The sequence below is a fragment of the Nomascus leucogenys genome, chromosome 10, assembly GCF_006542625.1.
Source record: "Nomascus leucogenys isolate Asia chromosome 10, Asia_NLE_v1, whole genome shotgun sequence".
NCBI lineage: Eukaryota > Metazoa > Chordata > Mammalia > Primates > Hylobatidae > Nomascus > Nomascus leucogenys.
In genome coordinates, this window is record NC_044390.1 from 88,934,309 (window position 1) to 88,955,959 (window position 21,651).

Consider the following 21,651-nt stretch of genomic DNA (forward strand, 5'->3'; position numbering starts at 1 on the left):
TGACTCACTCACAGCATTCTTGGATGTCTCTCCTAATTGTCATCTAGTCACTTGTCATTTTTATTGTCATCTAGTTAATTCTTAGCCTTTGCCTCTTCCTTATTTACTGACTTCCTTTTTTTTTTTTTTTTTTTTGAGATGGAGTCTTGCTCTGTCATCCAGGCTGGAGTGCTGTGGCACGACCTCAGCTCACTGCAACCTCCGACTCCCAGATTCAAGCGATTCTCCTGTCTCAGCCTCCCAAGTAGGTAGGACTGCAGGCATATGCCACCATGCCTGGCTAATTTTTGTATTTTTAGTAGAGACAGGATTTCACCATGTTGGTCAGGCTGGTCTCGAACTCCTGACCTCAAATAATTTGCCTGCCTTGGCCTGCCAAAGTGTGGGGATTACAGACGTGAGCCACTGTGCCCGGCCTGACTTAACTTTCATACCTAGGTGGCTTGCTTGGCAGGCAGGGGAGTTTAGCCTGTGTGCTCTCTGTTGGACCATCCCCTTTTGCTCTCCCTCTGCTAAATCCATCTCTCCAACTGCTAAAAAAAAAAAAAAATAAAAAAAAAAAAATAAAAGTCACTTTAAATATGTTTGTTGGCTTATCGTTGCTTTGTTTTTCAATGTTTTTTAATTTCTCAGGGCCCATGTTAACCTTGTCTGTATCATTCCAATTTTAGTACATGTGCTGCCAAAGTGAGCAGTGGCTTATTTTTATTTTTATTTTTTTGAGACGGAGTTTTGCACTTTCGCCCATGTTGGAGTGAAGTGGCGTGGTCTTAGCTCACTGCAACCTCCGCCCCCTGGGTTCAAGTGATTCTCCTGCCTCAGTCTCCCAAGTAGTTGGGATTACAGACGCCCGCCACCATGCCTGGCTAATTTTTACATTTTTAGTAGAGACGGGGTTTTGCCATGTTGGCCAGGCTGGTCTCGAACTCCTGACCTCAGGTGATCTACCTGCCTCAGCCTCCCAAAGTGCTGGGATTACAGGCGTGAGCCGCCGCGCCCGGCCAGCTTATTGTTTTTAATCATGGTATTCATCTCCCATGTTGGTTTCCCTAAATTGTTGGTGTTTGTTTTAGAAGTCGAGATAAGGGGTTGTGTCCCTGCCTGGGGTGGTATTTATTTGGAGGTGTGTGATGGTGGCAAAGTCAAGAAGTTACTGTGTTCTGTTCCCCCAGCACTGGGGCGAAGTCTCTTGTATTTTTCCTGGCTTTGTGGCCCTGAATGGTTATTTCAAGAATGAGCTATTGAATTCATTGGAGTGATTGTGTCTGGAGTGGGGAGGGTGGCTTTAAGGAAAGGGGTATGTGCTTTTCTTAGTTGACCTAACAGGAACTCTCTTAATTGCCAGGATCAGAAACTCAGCTCAAAGTGAACACTAAATAAAGAGTGATTTATTGGCTGGGTGCGGTGACTCACGCCTGTAATCCCAGCACTTTGGTAGGCCGAAGCGGGCAGGTCACAAGGTCAGGAGTTCGAGACCAGCCTGGCCAATATGGTGAAACCCCGTCTCTACTAAAAATACCAAAAAAAAAAAAAAAAAATTAGCCGAGCGTAGTTGTGGACACCTGTAGTCCCAGCTACTTGGGAGGCTGAGGCAGGAGAATTGCTTGAACCCAGGAGGCGGAGGTTGCAGTGAGCCGAGATCATGCCACTGCTCTCCAGCCTGGGTGACAGAGCTAGACTCTCTCACATACTTGATCTTAGCGAAAAGGCCGAGAAGCGATGACTCTCTCAAAAAAAAAAAAAAAAAAAAAAAAAAAAGAAAAGAAAATGACCTGTTCACATTGTCCCACACACCCTCCCCCGGGTCCCCTGTTCTTCAGGAGACACACAGGATCTACAAGCAGAAGCTGGAGGAGCTGGCTGCGCTGCAGACGCTGTGTAGCAGTTCCATCAGTAAGCAGAAGAAGCACCTCAAGGACTTGAAGCTTACACTCCAGAGGTAGGCGCAGCTGTAGCCCAGGGGCTGCCCTGGTTCTGAGGGTTAGAAGTCCAACTCAAAACAGGCTGAAGCAGAGAATGACATCTCAGTGGAAAAAGACAGGACTGGGGGTTGCTTCAGGCATCACTGGATCCAGGAGTCAAAGGGTGTTTTTGGGCATGTTTTTTCCCTCTAAATTCTGCCTTCCTCTGGTTTGGTGTCACTCTCAGGGTGACTGTCCCCTTCACCTGCAGTGCCAGGCTTATATTCTCCAGCCTTGCTTCCTGCCGGCTGTGCCACCCTGGCTGAAGGAGACTGTCTCTCTTTTTTTTTTTTCTTGAAATGGAGTCTTTCACTCTGTCGCCCAGGCTGGAGTGCCATGGCATGATCTCGGCTCACTGCAACCTCTGTCTCCTGGGTTCAAGCGATTCTCTTGCCTCAGCCTCCTGAGTAGCTGTGATTACAGGCATGAGCCACTGTGCCTGGCCGAGAGTTTCTCTTTCCCAGTACTTCAGCCGACATTCTGGGTTCAGTCCACATCGGCTGGGATTGGTTGAATGCCCATTTGTGAACCAATCACTGAAAAGCTGCTTGGGCAGCGCCATGTTGTGTGCTAAAGTCTGTGGCCCTGGGAGGTGGAGGGACGGCCACATGGGTGGTGGGAGAAGAAGATGAGTAGTTTCCCGGGTGAAAGTTGGGTGCTGTTATAGGAAGGTGCCCTGCTGGACAAGTAAACAGGCAGTGTCCTTTTGTGGGTGTGGGGTGCCCTCCCCACTGGGGTCGCTGGTGTAGTGGCCACTAGGCTGCCATCCCTTGTGGAGATGTGCTTGAGCTTATAGCTTAGTTTAGTTCCCAAGGCCTGGATCGTGTTCATTTCCTGACACTCGTGGTCTCCAGGTCTGGGAAGTCCCCTCCTGCGTGGTATGTGAAGGGGCCCAGTGGTTGCCGTGACCCCCTTGTCAGGCAGGGAAACTGAGGCTCCGAGTGACTTGTCCCAGGTCACTTAGCTGGGCCTCCATTTTAGAATCTGGGACTCCTGGTCAACTCTTTCCTGGTGGACAATTTTGGAGGAACGTCCTGATTATAGCTGTCAGTGTGGCTGGCCATTTTGGAAATGGAGGCCCGCAACTAAGGGGTAGAGAGTGTGGATGGCCCCGTGCAAACGCGTCACCAGATGTGGCTTTGGAAAAACACGTTTGGGTAATGGCAGGACTCAGAGTCTAGAGTTTTTTCAGATTCTCAGTGATTACTTCACAGATGGGCACATGGCCAACCCCAGCACTATTGATGGGTCTTTGTGGGGGCCGTGCAGTGCACTGCGGGGTAGTGAGTAGCAGCCCTGGCCTCTGCCCACCGATGCCAGTAGCACTCCCACCCCGGGTGTGACCACCAAGATGTCTCCAGGCATTGCCAGCTGTCCTCAGTTGAGAAGTGCTGGGTTAGAAGGTTGACCCATGAGTTAGGGTCTTAGACCAAGGACCCCTGTCATTCTGAGATGTGTCTGCTGACTTGTTTTCTAGTTTTGAGAGTTCCGTGTTACCAAAGAATAACAGACCGTGATTGGTCGACTGCTTATGCTTTCAGGTGCCTTTCTGTCTGTCTGTTGGTCATCTGTAGGTTATTCCGTTATTTCTATTTTTTAAAATTATTTTCATTCATTCGTTCAGAGATGGAATCTCGCTCTGTCACCCAGGCTGGAGTGCAGTGGTGCAATCTCGGCTCACTGCAACCTCTGCCTCCCGGGTTCAAGCAATTCTCCTTTCTGTCTCAGCTTCCTGAGTAGCTGGGATTACAGGTGCCCGCTACCATGCCCAGCTAATTTTTGTACTTTTACTAGAGACAGGGTTTCACCATGTTGGCCAGGCTGGTCTCAAGTTCCTGACCTCAAGTGATCCTCCCGCCTCGGCCTCCCAAAGTGCTGAGATTACAGGTGTGAGCCACCATGCCCGGCCTTACTTTTTTTTGAGATAGTGTCTTGCTCTGTCACCCAGGCTGGAGTGCAGTGGCACAATCACGGCTCACCACAGCCTTGATCTCCTGGGCTCAAGCGATCCTCCCACCTTAGCTTCATGAATACTAGAACTACATGCATGTACCACCATGTTTGGTTGTTGTTTTTTGTTGTTGTTGTTGTTGTTGTTGAGATGGAGTCTTGCTCTGTCACCCAGGCTGGAGTGCAGTGGCGCTATCTCAGCTCACTGCAACCTCCGCCTCCCGGGTGCAAGTGATTCTCCTGCTTCAGCCTCCCAAGTAGCTGGGATTACAGGGCCCTGCCACCACACCCGGCTAATTTTTATATTTTCAGTAGAGACAGGGTTTTGCCATGTTGGCCAGGCTGGTCTCAAACTCCTGACTTCAGGTGATCTGCCCACTTCAGTTTCTCAAAGTGCTGGGATTACAGGCATGAGCCACCACATCCAGCCCCTGGTTGTTTTCTTAAAAACCCTTTTTTTTTTTTTTTTTTTTTTTTTTTTGGAGACGGAGTTTCACTCTTGTTGCCCAGGCTGGAGTGCAATGGTGCGATCTTGGCTCACTGCAACCTCTGCCTCCTGGGTTCAAGCGATTCTCCTGCCTCAGCCTCCCGAGTAGCTGGGATTACAGGCATGCACCACCATGCCTGGCTAATTTTGTATTTTTAGTAGAGACGGGGTTTCTCCATATTGGTCATGCTGGTCTCAAACTCCCAACCTCAGGTGATCGGCCTGCCTCAGCCTCCTAAAGTACTGGGATTACAGGCGTGAGCCACTGCACTTGGCCTTGGTTGTTTTCTTTAATTAATTTTTTGTAGAGACGGGGTCTTGCTATGTTGGTCAGGCTGGTCTCAAACTCCTGACCTCAAGTGATCCTCCTGCCCTGGCCTCCCAAAGTGCTGGGATCATAGGCGTATGTGCTGGGACTGTAACATCATACCTACTAGCTATTTCTTTAGAAAAATGAGAAGAAGGCCGGGCGTGGTGGCTCACGCCAGTAATCCCAGCACTTTGGGAGGCCGAGGCAGGCAGATCATGAGGTCAGGAGATCGAGACCATCCTGGATAACACGGTGAAACCCCGTCTCTACTAAAAATACAAAAAAAAATTAGCCAGGCGTGGTGGCAGGTGCCTGTAATCCCAGCTACTTGGGAGGCTGAGGCAGGAGAATGGCGTGAACCCAGGAGGCGGAGCTTGCAGTGAGCCGAGATGGCGCCACTGCACTCCAGCCTGGGTGACAGAGCAAGACTCTGTCTCAAAAAAAAAGAAAAATGAGAAGAAAAATAGTATTGTCAGTAATTATCCCTTGAGCTCATACTGTCAAGTATTATTCTAGATGCTCTATGCTGTACTTACTTAATCCTCACCAGGCTATTGTCTGTGAGGTAGGCTTGAGGTTATCCTGGCTTTTCAGGTATGGAAAATAAGGCAGAGAGGTTTAAGGAGTTTCCGAAAGTCACAAGACTACCTGGGAGGCAGCATCACTCCCCCAACCCTGAGAGTTGAGATGGGGAACTGCGGTTGCAAGAGGCACTGGGGTAGAAGGTGGGAGGCTGGGGTAGAAGGTGGGAGGCACTGGGGTAGAAGGTGGGAGGCACTGGGGTAGAAGGTGGGAGGCTGGGGTAGAAGGTGGGAGGCACTGGGGTAGAAGGTGGGAGGCTGGGGTAGAAGGTGGGAGGCTGGGGTAGAAGGTGGGAGGCACTGGGGTAGAAGGTGGGAGGCTGGGGTAGAAGGTGGGAGGCTGGGGTAGAAGGTGGGAGGCACTGGGGTAGAAGGTGGGAGGCACTGGGGTAGAAGGTGGGAGGCTGGGGTAGAAGGTGGGAGGCTGGGGTAGAAGGTGGGAGCACTGGGGTGGGGTAGAAGGTGGGAGGCACTGGGGTAGAAGGTGGGAGGCTGGGGTAGAAGGTGGGAGGCACTGGGGTAGAAGGTGGGAGGCTGGGGTAGAAGGTGGGAGCACTGGGGAGGGGGGGGGGGGGGGGGGGACTGGGGTAGAAGGTGGGAGCTGGGGTAGAAGGTGGGAGGCTGGGGTAGAAGGTGGGAGACACTGGGGTAGAAGGTGGGAGGCTGGGGTAGAAGGTGGGAGACACTGGAGTAGAAGGTGGGAGGCTGGGGTAGAGGTGGGAGGCTGGGGTAGAAGGTGGGAGGCTGGGGTAGAAGGTGGGAGGCATGGGGTAGAAGGTGGGGGCTGGGGTAGAAGGTGGGAGGCACTGGGGTAGAAGGTGGGAGGCTGGGGTAGAAGGTGGGAGGCTGGGGTAGAAGGTGGGAGGCTGGGGTAGAAGGTGGGAGACACTGGAGTAGAAGGTGGGAGGCTGGGGTAGAAGGTGGGAGGCCTGGGGTAGAAGGTGGGAGACACTGGGGTAGAAGGTGGGAGGCACTGGGGTAGAAGGTGGGAGGCTGGGGTAGAAGGTGGGAGACACTGGAGTAGAAGGTGGGAGGCTGGGGTAGAAGGTGGGAGGCACTGGGGTAGAAGGTGGGAGGCACTGGGGTAGAAGGTGGGAGGCTGGGGTAGAAGGTGGGAGACACTGGAGTAGAAGGTGGGAGGCTGGGGTAGAAGGTGGGAGGCACTGGGGTAGAAGGTGGGAGGCACTGGGGTAGAAGGTGGGAGACACTGGGGTAGAAGGTGGGAGGCTGGGGTAGAAGGTAGGAGACACTGGGGTAGAAGGTGGGAGGCTGGGGTAGAAGGTGGGAGGCACTGGGTAGAAGGTGGGAGGCACTGGGGTAGAAGGTGGGAGGCACTGGGGTAGAAGGTGGGAGGCTGGGGTACAAGGTGGGAGGCACTGGGGTAGAAGGTGGGAGGCTGGGGTAGAAGGTGGGAGACCTGGAGTAGAGGTGGGAGGCTGGAGTAGAAGGTGGGAGGCTGGGGTAGAAGGTGGGAGGCTGGGGTAGAAGGGGGAGGCTGGGGTAGAAGGTGGGAGGCACTGGGGTAGAAGGTGGGAGGCTGGGGTAGAAGGTGGGAGGCTGGGGTAGAAGGTGGGAGGCTGGGGTAGAAGGGGGGAGGCTGGGGTAGAAGGTGGGAGGCTGGGGTAGAAGGTGGGAGGCACTGGGGTAGAAGGTGGGAGGCTGGGGTAGAAGGTGGGAGGCACTGGGGTAGAAGGTGGGAGGCACTGGGGTAGAAGGTGGGAGGCTGGGGTAGAAGGTGGGAGGCTGGGTGAAGGGGGGGGGGGGGGGGGGGGGGGGAGGGGGGAGGCTGGGGAGAGGTGGGAGGCTGGGGTAGAAGGTGGGAGGCTGGGGTAGAAGGTGGGAGGCTGGGGTAGAAGGTGGGAGGCTGGGGTAGAAGGTGGGAGGCTGGGGTAGAAGGTGGGAGGCTGGGGTAGAAGGGGGGAGGCTGGGGTAGAAGGTGGGAGGCTGGGGTAGAAGGGGGGAGGCTGGGGTAGAAGGTGGGAGGCTGGGGTTGAAGGTGGGAGGCTGGGGCCCGGGGAGTCCATAGCCCTCCTCCCTCTGAGTGACGCCCCTTCCCCTGTGCCTGCATCTCTGTCCGCAGGTGCAAACGCCATGCCAGTCGGGAGGAGGCGGAGCTCGTTCAGCAGATGGCAGCAAACATCAAGGAGCGGCAGGACGTCTTCTTCGACATGGAGGCCTACCTGCCCAAGAAGAACGGGTAGGAGCTGGCAACCTCCCCACTCCTAGCACAGGCCCATGCCCAGGCCTAGCACAGCTGGTCCATATAACTCTCGCCTTCCTGCTGGTGCTCAGATTGAAGGAAAGAGGGAAGCAAGGGCAGGAGAGATAAGGAGCCTTCCTTATGCATTCCTCCATGAGCTGAGGAGGGGACCTTAGCCACACCGTGTGACAGCAGCATTCCTGGGAGGGCCGTTGCAAGGAACTAGCACCTACCGCATGCCTGGTGCCACCTGGGGTTAAGAGGGAAAGTGTTCTCTCCCAGGAGAACAAACATGCATTGTGTGCCTCCTGCACGCTCAGAGCTGTGCCGGGAACTCCTGTGATGTCACCCGGTTTGTCCCCAACAATCTGTGCGTCAGACCAAGAGATGCCCATTTTTACAAGATTCAGAGACATCAGCGAATGTTTGGCCACACCAGGATGTGAACAGCAGACATTCTGACTCCAAAGCCCATGTTCTTTGTATTTTCCCCCTTCAGAGAAGTCCCCGTTCCCTCCCTCAAGTGGTGTCATTGCCACCTTGTTCTGGAGAGAGAGAGCTGCTTACAGCCTCGTATCATCATGACCTGACATAACGCTGCTGAGCACAGTCAGTTCACCCTGACCCTGTTTTCCGGAGCAGCCTGCACTGAGTCAGAGCCGTGCATTAGGAGGAGAGGCTCCTTTCAGGCCTGTAGCGGGTGGGAGGGAGCTGGCTAGCCCTGTTACACTTTAACCCATTCCTCTGAGCTTCTCCTTTTTGACTGTGTTCTGATAAAGACTTCATGAGTTAAGTGATGATCGTTTTCTGCAGAATGAGCAGCAGCCTAGCATTCGTGACCCTCTTACAGTGTCATGCGCGTCTGCCTTCCTGCCCCTCTGTCCCTAGGCCTCTGTGCCTCTTACCTCAGTTGGGAATCTTTGGATTGCAAATGATAGAAAACCCAACTGAAGGCCGGGCGCGGTGGCTTGTGCCTGTCATCCCAGCACTTCGGGAGGCCGAGGTGGGAGGATCACTTGAGCCCAGGAATTCAAGACCAGCCTGGACAACATCGTGAGCCCACATCTCTACAAAACTTTAACAAAATTGGTGTGGTGGCGTGTACCCGTAATCCCAGCTACTTTGGCCACTGAGGTGGGAGGACTACTTGAGCCTAGGGGTTCAAGACTGCAGTGAGGCCGGGCACAGTGGCTCACGCCTGTAATCCCAGCACTTTGGGAGACCGAGGCAGGTGGATCACTTAAGGTTAGGAGTTAGAGACCAGCCTGACCAACATGGTGAAACCCCTAAACCTACTAAAAATATAAAAGTTAGCTGGCCTGGTGGCACGTGCCTGTAATCCCAGCTACTTGGGAGGCTGAGGCAGCAGAATCGCTTGAACCTGGGAGGTGGAGGTTACGGCAAGTCCCGATCGTGCCACTGCAGTCCAGTCTGGGTGACACCGCAAGACTCTGTCTCAAAAAAAAAAAAACAAAAACACTGCAGTGAGCTATGATCATGCCATTGCACTTTAGCCTGGGCAACAAAGTGAGACCCTGTCTCTAAAAATAATAACAATGATGATAATAATAATAATAATAATAATAATGAAAAATAAAGAAGATTCTTTAAAAATTGACCTAGAGGTTGTACCTATGCCTCCACCTCATTGGCTATGCTTAGTCACCTGCTCACATCTGGCTGGAAGGCAGGCTTAGAAATACGGTCTCTAAGGCAGCACAGAGGGGAAATCGACTTCTCACACTGTCCTGTCGCAGGTTAATGTCCTTTGGTTAGTCATTATTCTCACTCAATGTGGGGGCCCATTTGCCCGCTGACTTAGGCCTCCTATCTTCTAACATCAGTGCTTGGGATGTGCTCGTTAAGTGTGTTGAGTTTGAATGTTGTTGATTCGCACCCACCTGCTAAGGATCATGCCCCTCACAGGTGTTTCCTTCCAGGCTCTACTTGAACCTGGTCCTCGGTAACGTGAACGTGACCCTCCTCAGCAACCAGGCCAAGTAAGTGTCTCCCACCCACAACCCAGAGCCCACACCTCATACCCCACCCACACCCCAAATCCACACCCACACCAACACTCCACACCCCAAACCCACACCCACACCCACACCCAACAACCACACCCCCACCCCACACGCACACCCAACCACACCCCACACCCACATGCCATACCCACACCCAATTCCACACCCCACATTACACCCCACACCATACCCCATACCCACACCCCACATACACCCACACCCCACACTCAATCCCACATCCCACACCACCCAATCCCACATCCCACACTCACACCCAATCTCCCACACCCCATACCCAAACCCCACTCCCAATTCCACACCCCATACCCCACACCCCATACCCCTTACCCCACACCCCATACCCCACACCCCACAGCTACACCACACCCCACACCACACCCCACACCCCATACCCCTTACCCCACACCCCATACCCCACACCCCACAGCTACACCACACCCCACCCCCACACCACACCCCACACCCACACCATACCCCACACCCCATATTCACATCTCACCCCACACCCTATCCTACACCCCAACCCACACCCCATCTCACGCTTTTCACCTGGCTCGGAGGTCTCCGGCGTTCTGTTCCTTCAGCTCAGGGAAGTTGCATCTAAGCTAGAATTTTTGCATAAATAAAAACCTGGTCACAGGTGAGGTGCTGGCTTTTGGAGTTTCTGACGCTCTTCTCCTCTGTAGGTAGAGCACCTGGGAGAGGGTTGGTTCCTTGGTTTTTCCCTTCCTTCCCTTCCTTCCCTTCTTTCCCTCACCCCACACCCAACAACCACACCCACACCCCACACCCACACCCCATACCCCCACCCCACACACACACCCCACACCCACATGCCATACCCACACCCAATTCCACACCCCACATTACACCCCACACCATACCCCACACCCACACCCCACATACACCCACACCCCACACCCAATCCCACATCCCACACCCACACCCAATCCCACACCCCACACTCACACCCAATCTCCCACACCCCATACCCAAACCCCACACCCAATTCCACACCCCTCCCTCCCTCCCTCCCTCCCTTCCCTCCCTCCTTTCCCTTCCCTCCCTTCCCTTCCCTCCCTCCCTCCTTTTCCTTCCCTCCCTCCCTTCCCTTCCCTCCCTCCCCTCCCTCCCCTCCCTCCCTCCCTCCCTCCCCTCCCTCCCCTCCCTCCCTTCCCTCCCCTCCCTCCCCTCCCTCCCTTCCCTCCCCTCCCTCCCCTCCCTCTCCTCCCTCACTTCCCTCACCTCCCTCTCCTCCCTCCCTTTCCTCCCTTCCCTCTCCTCCCTCCCTTCCCTCCCCTCCCTCCCTTCCTCCATGTCAGTATGTTGAGTGGACAGGACTTCCCATTTCGCACAAGAAATGGCCCTGCTCTGTTTCATGCCCTATCACACACATACTTCTCCTGGGAGATGGGCAGTCCTCTCTACCCTGAGTCTACCCCATTTCCAGACAGCTGCAAACCCTGGCTTTTCAGCAGGAGCAGTTGGTTGAGGGAAGAGGCCCTGTGTCTACCCCCAGCATGGGCCCAGAGCCCCAGACCAGAGTCCAGGGACGTGGGCCTTCTGCATACTTGGCCCTCTTCCCCTCATTGGTCACCACTAACCCAAGGCCAGGTCTCTCCTTTAGTGGAATGGGAAGGTCCTTATGGGCCGTGGCAGTGGCTGAAGGACAAGGGTCTGATGGGGCTGAGGGCCATGCCCAGGTGCTGGAATAGTCATGGTAAGGGGCACTCCCCTGGGCGTGTCTGTCGTGGCAGGTTTGCCTACAAGGACGAATATGAGAAGTTCAAGCTCTACCTGACCATCATCCTGCTCCTGGGTGCCGTGGCATGTCGATTTATCCTTCACTACAGGTAGTGGGTGTGGCCATGTGTGCCTGGGCCTGGGCATGCAGACGTCAGGTGGGGGCCGGGAGAGAGGGATCCAGGGGACCCAGGGCCTCTCCTGCTTCTGTGTTGTTTGGCGTGATGAGATGTAGGGGAGAGAGGGGCCATTTCTCATGGGAAATGCCAGTCCTGTCTGCCCCACCTCCATCCAACAAGTAACTGTTAAACGGCTGCTGGAAAGGCCTTGTACTGTAGTAGTTAAGAAGGAGTCCGTTACCGGGCGCAGTGGCTCATGCCTGTAATCCCAGTACTTTGGGAGGCCGAGGCAGGCAGATCATTTGAGGTCAGGTGTTCAAGACCAGCCTGGCCAACATGGTGAAACCCTGTCTTTACTAAAAATACAAAAATTAGCCAGGCATGGTGGAGTTTGTCTTTAGTCCCAGCTACTGGGAAGGGTGAGATAGGAGAATCGCTTGAACCCAGGAGGCAGGGGTTGCAGTGAGTTGAGATCGCTGCACTCCAGCCTGGGTGACAGAGTCTCTGTCACCCCCACCCCAAGAAAAGGAGTTCACTGTGGTCTATCCGTACAGTGGCATATCATTCAGCTATGAAGAGAAATGAAAAGTTGGGCATGGTGGCTCACATCTGTAATCCCAGTACTTTGGGAGGCAGGCGGACTACTCGAGGTCAGGAGTTTGAGCCTATCTTGGCAACACAGCAAGACCCCCATCTCTACAAAGGTAAAAAATAAAATTATTTAGCTGGGTGCAGTGGCTCACACCTGTAATCCCAGCACTTTGGGAGGCTGAGGTGGGAGGATTGCTTGAGTCCAGGAGTTCGAGGCTGCAGTGAGCCATGATCACACCACTGCACTTTAGCCTTGGGGACAGAGGGAGACCTGGTCTGAACAAAAGAGAGAGAGAAATGAAGTACTGTCACTGAGCCAGGCTGCAGCATGGATGAACCTTGAAAATGCGATGCCGAGTAAAAGAACCAGTCACAAAAAGATACACAGTAGGATTCCATTGCTGAGAACTGCCCAGAACAGGCAAATAAATCCATAGAGACAGGGAATAGGTGAGTGGTGGCCAGGTGCTATGGGAGGCAGGAAGGAGGGCATGACTGCTACTGGGTACAAAGTTTCTTTTTAGAGTAATAAGAATGTTCTCCCAGCCTGGGCAACATGGTCAAACCCTGTCTCTATTGAAAATACAAAAATTAGCCAGGTGTGGTTGTGGGTGCCTATAATCCCAGCTACCCAAGAGGTTGAGGCAGGAGAATCACTTGAACCTGGGAGGCAGAGGTTGCAGTGAGCCAAGATTGTGCCACTGCACTCCAGCCTGGGCGACAGAGCGAGACCTTGTCTCAAAAAAAAAAAACAAAAAAAAACAAAAACAACAAAAAAAACAAAAACAACAAAAAAAACGCATGTGCTGGAGTTAGATAATGGTTGTACAACTCTGAATATACTAAAAATCACTAAATTATATACTTTAAAAGAACAAATTTTATGGTATGTGAATTATATCCCAATTATTTAAAAAAAAAAAAAAAGAGAAAGAAAAGAAAATGGTTTTGAGACAACTGGCTGTTACTCTGGGCAGGTTGCCTCTGGGAGCCACAGTCTCCCCATCTGTAAAACAAGCGTGACAGCAGTCCCTGCCTCACAGGGCTGTGACAATTCGGGGAGCTGGCACTGTGTGTGGAGGCTCCACCCTGGCTGGCACGTGGAGGTGCTGCTGGGGGGCTCCCCAGCTGCTGGTGCCATCTGAGTGTGGCACAGCCATGCCGTGAGGCTGTGGGCTGCTGCTGCCCTGCCTGGGGGGTTTTGTTCCTTTCTCTGGCCCTGGGTTCTCTGTCCCCAGGGGAAGCGGCCAAGTACGGCTTAGGCATTTGGCCCACGTGCCAAGTGTTTATTGCCTGGCAGGCGCTTGGCTGGGCGTCCGGCTGCTGGTCTGGCAACTTGAATGCCCAAACAAAGGCTCTTTTAGGCCCTGGGCCCGTGCTCGCCTGCTGCCCAGAGCCTGGCCTGTTTCCACGAGGGCGAAGGCTGCACACATCTGTAATACTCCTCATGTGCCCCCCTCAAAGAGGGTAAAACTTGTCAATGTGCAGCCAGAGTCCCTTGCACGGGGACCTCCAGGGCCCTCCGAAGGCAAACCTGTGCTGTCCTGAGGCCCAAGGTTCCCCAAGGACCTGGGCGTCTTTTTCTCCCACCTGCTTCTGTGTTCATCTCCTAGGGCCACTTTAAGTACCATAGACTGGGGGCTTAAAACGACAGATACATTTTCCCACAGTTCTGGAAGCCAGCGATCTGAAAGCAGGGCGTGGCAGGGCCGTGCTGCTCCACAGGCTTCGGGGAGGGAGGACCCTTTCTCGCCTCTCCAGCTTCTGGAAATTACCAGCAAGCCCTGGTATTGCTCGGCTTAAAGCTGTGTTTCACTCGTCTCTGTCTCTGTCACCACGCCACATGGCCTCCTTCCCTAGTATAAGGACACTAGACACTGGATTTAGAGCCCACCCTAACACAGTATGACATCATTTTAACTAATTCTATCTACAAAGACCCTGTTTCCAAATAAGGTCACATTCTGAGGTCCCAGTGGATGTGAATTTTGGAAGGATGCTATTCAACCCAGTACACCTTCCATAGGCTAAAAATGGGGCAGAGGAGGGGGATTGGACGGGCCGTTCATCTCTGTGCCGGTGCCCCCGGGAAGCCTGCCCTGCTGCTTAACCTTAGGCAAATGACTAACCTCTCCCAGCCTCAGTTTCTTGACAGAAATAGTGAGCTCACAGATACAGTGAGCGTGACAGGAGCTACTTGGCAGGGCAGCTTGGAGGGCAGGAGAAGCTGTGTCTGGAGACTGGTTAGACTGGTGCCTGTTTAAATATTAGCACTGGTTAGCATCACCATTGTTTTGTGCTAAGACTGGGCATACGGGAAAAAGGCTCACAGCTTCATAGCTAGTGCGTCCACAGAGCAGGATTCTCTTTTCTTCCTCTTGCCCCCGTTGGGATGGTTTCCTGGCTAGGCTCCCCACCCAGAGGCCCTTCTTGGTACCACTAAGCCTGCAGCTGGGCATGGCCAGCGTCCTCCAGGGTTCTGGGTCCAGCTCTGCCACTCACGGGCTGTGTGACCTGAAGTGGATCCCTGGGCCTCTCTGTGTCTGCCTCCTCACCTTTTCCACAGGCTCCAGGACGTCTACTCTACCAGTACTCCTTGGGTGTTTGGAGGCTTTGGTGAGGCAGCGGGAGAGTTGGAAGCCTCCTTCTGTTGCCTTCAGGCCAAGAGGCTGTGCCTGGTTAGGACCGTCCTATATTGGGTTTGAACCAGGCTAGGAAAGAGGTAGTCAGAGTTAAGTTTGGCTTGAGTGGGCTTGAGTTTGGACCTCACTCCAGTGCTTGCCGTCTGCGTGATCTGTAAAATGGGAAGTAGTACTGTCTTAGTGTGGGTTGGCCCAGAAGAGACCCCCAAGACAAGCATTTTAGTGCCAGTAGTTTATTCAGGAGGTGATCCCAGGAGACACTGGTAGGGGAATGGGAAGTGAGACAACAAAGCATTATCCTGTGGGCAGCTGGAGCTCAATACAGCTAGGGAATGGGGGGACAGCGTAGAACGTGCCTCAGAGTTATCCCACCTGAGGGTGAGGTAGCTGGGGTATTTATCCACCATTTGCTATCAGTTGGGACAGTTGAGGACTGTCTCCAGAGGGTGTTAATTGCTCCACCCTTCTGATCTGCACCTTGCACCAGCAGAGTAGATGTTGTTGGTGGCTTGATAAAGCCCCCCAGGAACACCCAGAGTGGCGGGTTCTGGCAGTTGGAAGTCATGCCGACAGGGATGTGGTAAGTGCACCTGCTTTAGCAGCCAGTTCTGTAGTGTCCAAGGATCCAGAGCGATCATCTGTGCAAAATGCCTGCAAGGTTGTAAGTTCCCAATAATTAATCTCTGCCTAGTGCTGAATAATGATCCCCAAAGATGTTCATGTCCTGGTCTCCAGAGGCTGTGGATAAGTTACCTTACAGAAGGGACTCTGCAGATGTGATTAAGACTCTTGAGATGGGCCGGGTGTGGTGGTTCATGCCTGTAATCCCAGCACTTTGGAAGGCTGAGGTTGGAGGATCGCTTGAGCCCAAGAGTTCAAGACCAGCCTGGGCAACATGGCGAAACCCCCTCTCTACAAAAAATACAAAAATTAGTCGGGTCTGATGGCGTGCGTCTGTAATCCCAGCTACTCGGGAGGCCAAGGCAGGACAATTACTTGAACAAAAGAGCAAAACTCTGTCTCAAAAAAAAAAAAAAAATTTTTTTTTGTAGAGATGGAGTCAGTCTTGCTACGAACAGTCCTACCTAGTCTCAAACTCCTGAAGTCTTTGTCCTTGACCCCAACAGGGAAGGTCCCATGTACCTCCCAGTGTCACACAGACTTATCCAGTATGGGAAGAGAAATGGCCGCTGGGTGCAGTCTGTCTGCATAAAAGGGAGGGAACCCCCCCATCTCCTCCATTTCTCTCCCCAAACTAGGAGATGATTTCACCAACTGTAAGGGCCCTGGGGGCAAAATGAAAGGAGGATGCAACTGCTTCGAAGCTTTGTGACCCTACTTTGTGGTCACAGACAACAGACACTCTCTGCCCACACCTTGCTGAACCTTTGCACACAGAGTTTGTCTCAAGAGAGTCAGGAACAGACCCTGGAATCTCAGGGCCTCAGTTCAAATCCAGCTCTGCCTCTTCCCGGCTGGGGGAGTGTGGGCGAGTCAGTTGTTCTCCTGATCTGACACTCCCCACCTGGAGAGCAGGGAGAAGACATGCACCACCCGCGCAGGGCTGCTGGGGACACTGGCTGAGGATGGTGCTTGAGAGTAGCAGGGCAGTGTACGGTGTCCGTCATGACTTTGGAAGCACCATAGAGCGTCCACAGTCTCAGAAGCACAGCTCTGAGGACATCAGATGCCAACATGACTTGAACAGGAAATGAGTGTGGCAAGGGAGGGAGCTTGGCCTCCCCAGGGAGTGGGGTGTCACTTATTTATTTATATTTTTGAGACAGGGTCTCACTGTATCACTGAGGCTGGAGTACAGTGGTGTGATCTCAGCTCACTGCAAGATCCTGGGTTCAAGCGATTCTCCTGCCTCAGCATCCCGAGTAGCTGAAATCACAGGAGCGCACCACCACACCTGGATAATTTTTTGCATTTTTTTTTTTGAGACAGAGTCTCGCTCTGTTGCCCAGGCTGGAGTGCAGTGGCGCGATCTTGGCTCACTGCAAGCTCCGCCTCCCGGGTTCACACCATTCTCCTGCCTCAGCCTCCCGAGTAGCTGGGACTACAGGCGCCCACCACTGCGCCTGGCTAATTTTTTTGTATTTTTTTTTTTTTTTTTTTTAGTAGAGACGGCGTTTCACCGTGGTCTCGATCTCCTGACCTCGTGATCCGCCCGCCTCGGCCTCCCAAAGTGCTGGGATTACAGGCGTGAGCCACCAAGCCCAGCCAATTTTTTGTATTTTTAATAGAGATGGGGTTTCACCATGTTGGCAAGGCTGGTCTTGAACTCCTGACCTCAAGTGATCCACCCGCCTCAGCCTCCTAGAGTGCTGGAATTATAGGCTTGCGCCACTGCACCCAGCCCAAAAAAGTTTTTAAAATTAGCCTGATGCGGTATTGTACACCTGTATTCCCACCTACTTAGGAGGCTGAGGTGAGAGGATCGCTTGAGGGGTCCTTGAGATTAAGGCTACAGTGGGCCATGATCACGTCACTGCACTCCAGCCTGGGCGACAGAGTGAAACCCTGACTCTAAAAAGAGAAAAAAATTGCCAAAGACAAAGCCTTTCTCAGTGCCTTGTCAGAGACTGGCAGTGGTGGGGAAGCCCTCAGAGGGGCGTCTGTCACTGGCTCTCTCCCAGAGTTCTTTTCCCTGGAGATGCTCACATGGTGGGTCAGCCTCCCCACTTCACAGATTGCAGGGCTGAGGCCGGTGGGGCTCTGATAATCCCCACATAGCTGTCTGCCGGCCCTCCACGCTGAGCAGATATAGCACGTTCCACAACCCGGGTCTGTCACCTTCGAGGCTGGATTGGCCCAACCCCGCACTGTGGTCACCATGGAGGAGGACGGCCCAGCCCCGTGCTGTGGTCACCATGGAGGAGGAAAAGGAGTTCTTCAGTTAGTGTTACAGTATGGCCCACTGGGATTTTTTTGTATATGTAACAAAGTTTACAGATGCTTTAAGGGGACAGAGGGAGTTTATATCTTAACACTGCAGGCAACCTTAAATAGAACATTAAGTCTCCCATTCTTTTGTTTTTTTTGGGACAGAGTCTCGCTCTGTTGCCCAGGCTGGAGTGCAGTGGCACGATCTCAGCTCACTGCAACCTCCACCTCCTGGGTTCAAGCAATTCTCCTACCTCAGCCTCCCAAGCAGCTAGGACTACAGGTGTGTGCCACCACACTCTGGTAATTTTTGTATTTTTAGTAGAGATGGAGTTTCACCATGTTGGCCAAACTGTTCTCGAACTCCTGGCCTCAGGTGATCCATCCGTCTTGGCCTCCCAAAGTGCTGGGATTACAGGCGGGAGCCACCACGCCTGGCCAGGTCTCCCGTTCTTAAAGTCCTTCCATTAATATCGCACCAGAAATTTCACATCACATGGGAAGAGTTTAGAAGACAGACAGGTTGCCCTGGGCTGAGTGGTCAGGGAAGGAGGGGGAGACTCACCTGGAGCTTGAAGCACTGGTGGGACTCAGGGAGAAAGATGAGGAGGTGCAGAGGCATTTGCAGGGCTGGGGAAGATGCTCGAGAGACCAAGCTCCCCCTGCCTCCCTGGTGTCATAAGGGCTTCCAGAGGCAGCGCGTGCTGTGGGCAGCCCTCGGCCTGGTTTGCTGCTCTGTGAGGTGAGGGTGGGATGGCTGTGCCTGGTTCTCACGCCCACACCCTTCCTGGGGGCTGTTTCCTTGCACAGGGTGACTGACGAAGTCTTCAACTTCCTGCTGGTGTGGTATTACTGCACCCTGACCATTCGGGAGAGCATTCTCATCAGCAACGGCTCAAGGTACCTGGGGGCCTGGCTTTGTGGGGAGCACAAGAGGAGTTAAAGGGAAATGTCAAGAGGGGCGTCAGATGGGGGCCGACATCCTCAGGCTGCATTCCTCTCCTCCTTGGCGGTTGCTCTGTGACTGTTCAGATCCAGGAAGGAGGAAAGCTGATGTTGTTGATGTAGCAGCTCTTGTTTATGATCAGCCTCTTGCTTATGAGCGACAGAAGACCTAACTCAGGCTGGCCCAACACAAGAAGAAACATATTTTCTCATAAAAAGAAGTGACCGGCACGGCGCGGTGGCTCACGCCTGTAATCCCAGGACTTTGGGAGGCCGAGGTGGGCAGATCACGAGGTCAGGAGATGAAGACCAGTCTGGCCAACATAGTGAAACCCTGTCTCTACTAAAAATACAAAAAATTAGCCGGGTGTGGTCCCAGCTACTCAGGAGGCTGAGGCAGAATAGCGTGAACCCAGGAGGCAGAGGTTGCAGTGAGCTGAGATTGCACCATTGCGCTCCAGCCCGGGGACAGTGCAGGACTCTGTCTCAAAAAAAAAAAAAAAAAAAAAACAAACAAACAAAAAAAGTGACCTGTTGTACTGCCTTCAGGTAAGGCTTGATCCAAGTGCTCTCCATCTCTCACTTCTGCCTTCTGTGTTGTGTTTATCTCAGGCTGCTAGTGGGGCACCCAGCAACTCCAGGCTCATGTCACTATTTATAGCATTCCCAGCAAACGGAGCACATTCCTCTCTTCCAAGACTCTCACTGGGTCGCACTGGCTATGTCCAGGTGCAGAATGGATCACGTACCTATTCCTGAACCAGTCACTGTTGCCAGGGATTGCAGTGCTGTGACTGGCCAGGCTTGAGCCTCACACCCACCCTGATAGCCTGCTGATAGCCGTCACTGGGAGCGGAGAAGCTGAGTGTCAGGAGAGGAATGGTTCCCCAGAGGAAAACTGGGAGACCATTACTAGGAGGATGGATGGGTTTTGGTGACAAGAGTGGATGGGTGGTCTTCCACGGGGAGATAGAGGGGAGAGTGGACAGGTGAAGAGGGTATTAGGCCAAACCTGCCCCACCAGAGAGATGACGCTGGGGAGGACGGAGGCCGGGCTAGGAGTGTGGACTCCTGGGTTCCGGTCCCAGTGCAGTCACTGAGCAGCCCTGTGACCCTGGGCAAGCCATGTCTCCTCTTTGGACTGTTTCAGAGTCCCATGGGGGAGTAGGTGTGTCACAGTGGTGCTGAGTGAGTCCAGGCAAGACTGGGGGTTCCCTTGGCCCCCATCTCTAAAGGGCTCTGAGTGCGAGAAGCCCTGTTGTCTTCTGTCAGTCTCCTTCCTGCCCTGCCTGCCTCTAAGCTGAGTCTTGAGACCCAATTAAAACCCATGACTTGCCACCTGGAGGACTTATTTTCCAAAGGTCTAATTCCTTTTGGGAGTGGCCATTGGAACTTCGGCATGCCACTTTTTTTTTTTTTTTTTTTTTTTTTGAGACGAAGTCTCGCTCTGTCACCCAGGCTGGAGTGCAGTGGTGCAATCTCAGCTCGCTGCAACCTCTGCCTCCCGGGTTCACACCATTCTCCTGCCTCAGCCTCCCGAGTAGCTGGGACTACAGGTGCCCGCCACCACGCCCAGCTAATTTTTTGTATTTTTACTAGAGACGGAGTTTCACCGTGTTAGCCAGGATGGTCTCGATCTCCTGACCTCGTGATCCGCCTGCCTCAGCCTCCCAAAGTGCTGGGATTACAGGCGTGAGCCACTGCACCTGGCCGAGATGGAGTCTTGTTCTGTGGCCTAGACTGGAGTGCGGTGGTGCCATCTCAGCTCACTGCAACCTCTGCCTCCCAGTTGAAGCGATTCTCCTGCCTCAGCCTCCCGAGTAGCTAGGATTATAGGTGCCCGCCACCACGCCCAGCTAATTTTTGTATTTTTAGTAGAGACTGAGTTTCACCATGTTGGCCAGGCTGATCTCAGACTCCTGACCTCAAGTGATCTGCCCGCCTCGTCCTCCAAAAGTGTTGGGATTACAGGCGTGAGCCACCGCGCCCTGCCAATGTGCCATTCTGGTTCCTGTTCTTTCCTGAAACAAAAAGTAACAAGCTCCTGCTTCCTCCTTCATCCTGGGAACTAGTGAGGAACGCCCAGGAGCTGTGCAGCCCCCACCGCCTAATGTGCCACCTTCCCACTTGTTTGCCTTGTGGTCTCTTACGGCAGGTCCCTGCCCTACCCTGAACATAGAGCCTGGAGGTAAGGACAAGAGTCCCCCGCTCCTGCCTGGCCTCCTGAGGGCAACAGGAAGTTTCAGGAGTGCAGCCTTGTAGCACACAGCCATTTAGAAAACATCAGTGTGTAGGCCGGGCATGGTGACTCACGCCTGTAATCCCAGCATTTTGGGAGGCAGAGGTGGGCGGATCACTTGGGCCCAGGAGTTCGAGACCAGCCTGGGCAACAAAATGAGACTTCATCTTTACCAGAAAAAAAAAAAAAAAAAAGAAAAAAAGAAATTAGCTGGGCATGGTGGTGTGTGCCTGTAGTCCTAGTTAATGAAAAAAATTAACCAGGCATGGGCCGGGTGCGGTGGCTCATGCCTGTAATCCCAGCGCTTTGGGAGGCCAAGCTGGGCAGATCACCTGAGGTCAGGAGTTCGAGACCAGCCTGACCAACATGGGGAAACCCCATCTGTCCTAAAAATATAAAATTAGCTGGGCATGGTGGCGGGCACCTGTAATCCCAGCTACTCAGGAAGGCTGAGGCAGGAGAATTGCTTGAACCTGGGAGGCTGAGGTTGCGGTGAGCTGAGATCATGCCACTGCACTCCAGCCTGGGCAACAAGAGCAAAACTCGGTCTAAAAAAAAATTAGCCGGGCATGGTGGTGCACACCTGTAGTCCTAGCTACTCAGGAGGCTGAGGTGGGAGGATCGTATGAGTCCAGGAGGTTGAGGCCACTGCACTCCAGCCTAGGCAAGTGAGACCCTGACTCAAAAAAAAGAGTGTTCCGGGGCATGTGATGCCTGTAGCAATCATTAACACTTTAGTAAGAGCTACTCTGGGCAGCTTTTTACTCTAATGTGACGCTGTGGATGGGAGGTGACCAGAGAGATGAGAGCAGCACTGAGCCTCGGAGGTCTCTGCCAGTGTGGGGCTCTCCAGCAAAACAGAGAGGGCCGCTAACAGGGCAAAATGGAGTTCCAAAGCCAGCCTCCCTTGCCTAACAGTTTAGCAGGAGCTGTTCAGAGTTCCTGGAGT

The 21,651-nt window shown here is 53.4% G+C and overlaps 1 protein-coding gene across 2 annotated transcripts in view; it reads left to right on the forward strand.

Annotated features, from left to right (window-relative positions):
• The window catches only part of TMEM120B (transmembrane protein 120B), a 69,821-nt gene that overhangs the window by 30,290 nt on the left and 17,880 nt on the right, over positions 1–21,651 (forward strand). The window contains exons 2-6 of one of the 2 annotated variants that reach the window (XM_030821533.1): positions 1,821–1,939; positions 7,370–7,486; positions 9,430–9,489; positions 11,292–11,387; positions 18,329–18,418. In XM_030821533.1, coding sequence (XP_030677393.1) covers positions 1,821–1,939; positions 7,370–7,486; positions 9,430–9,489; positions 11,292–11,387; positions 18,329–18,418 — 482 coding nt within the window. The remainder of the gene's footprint in view (positions 1–1,820; positions 1,940–7,369; positions 7,487–9,429; positions 9,490–11,291; positions 11,388–18,328; positions 18,419–21,651) is intronic. The other variant, XM_030821534.1, reaches the window with a different exon arrangement.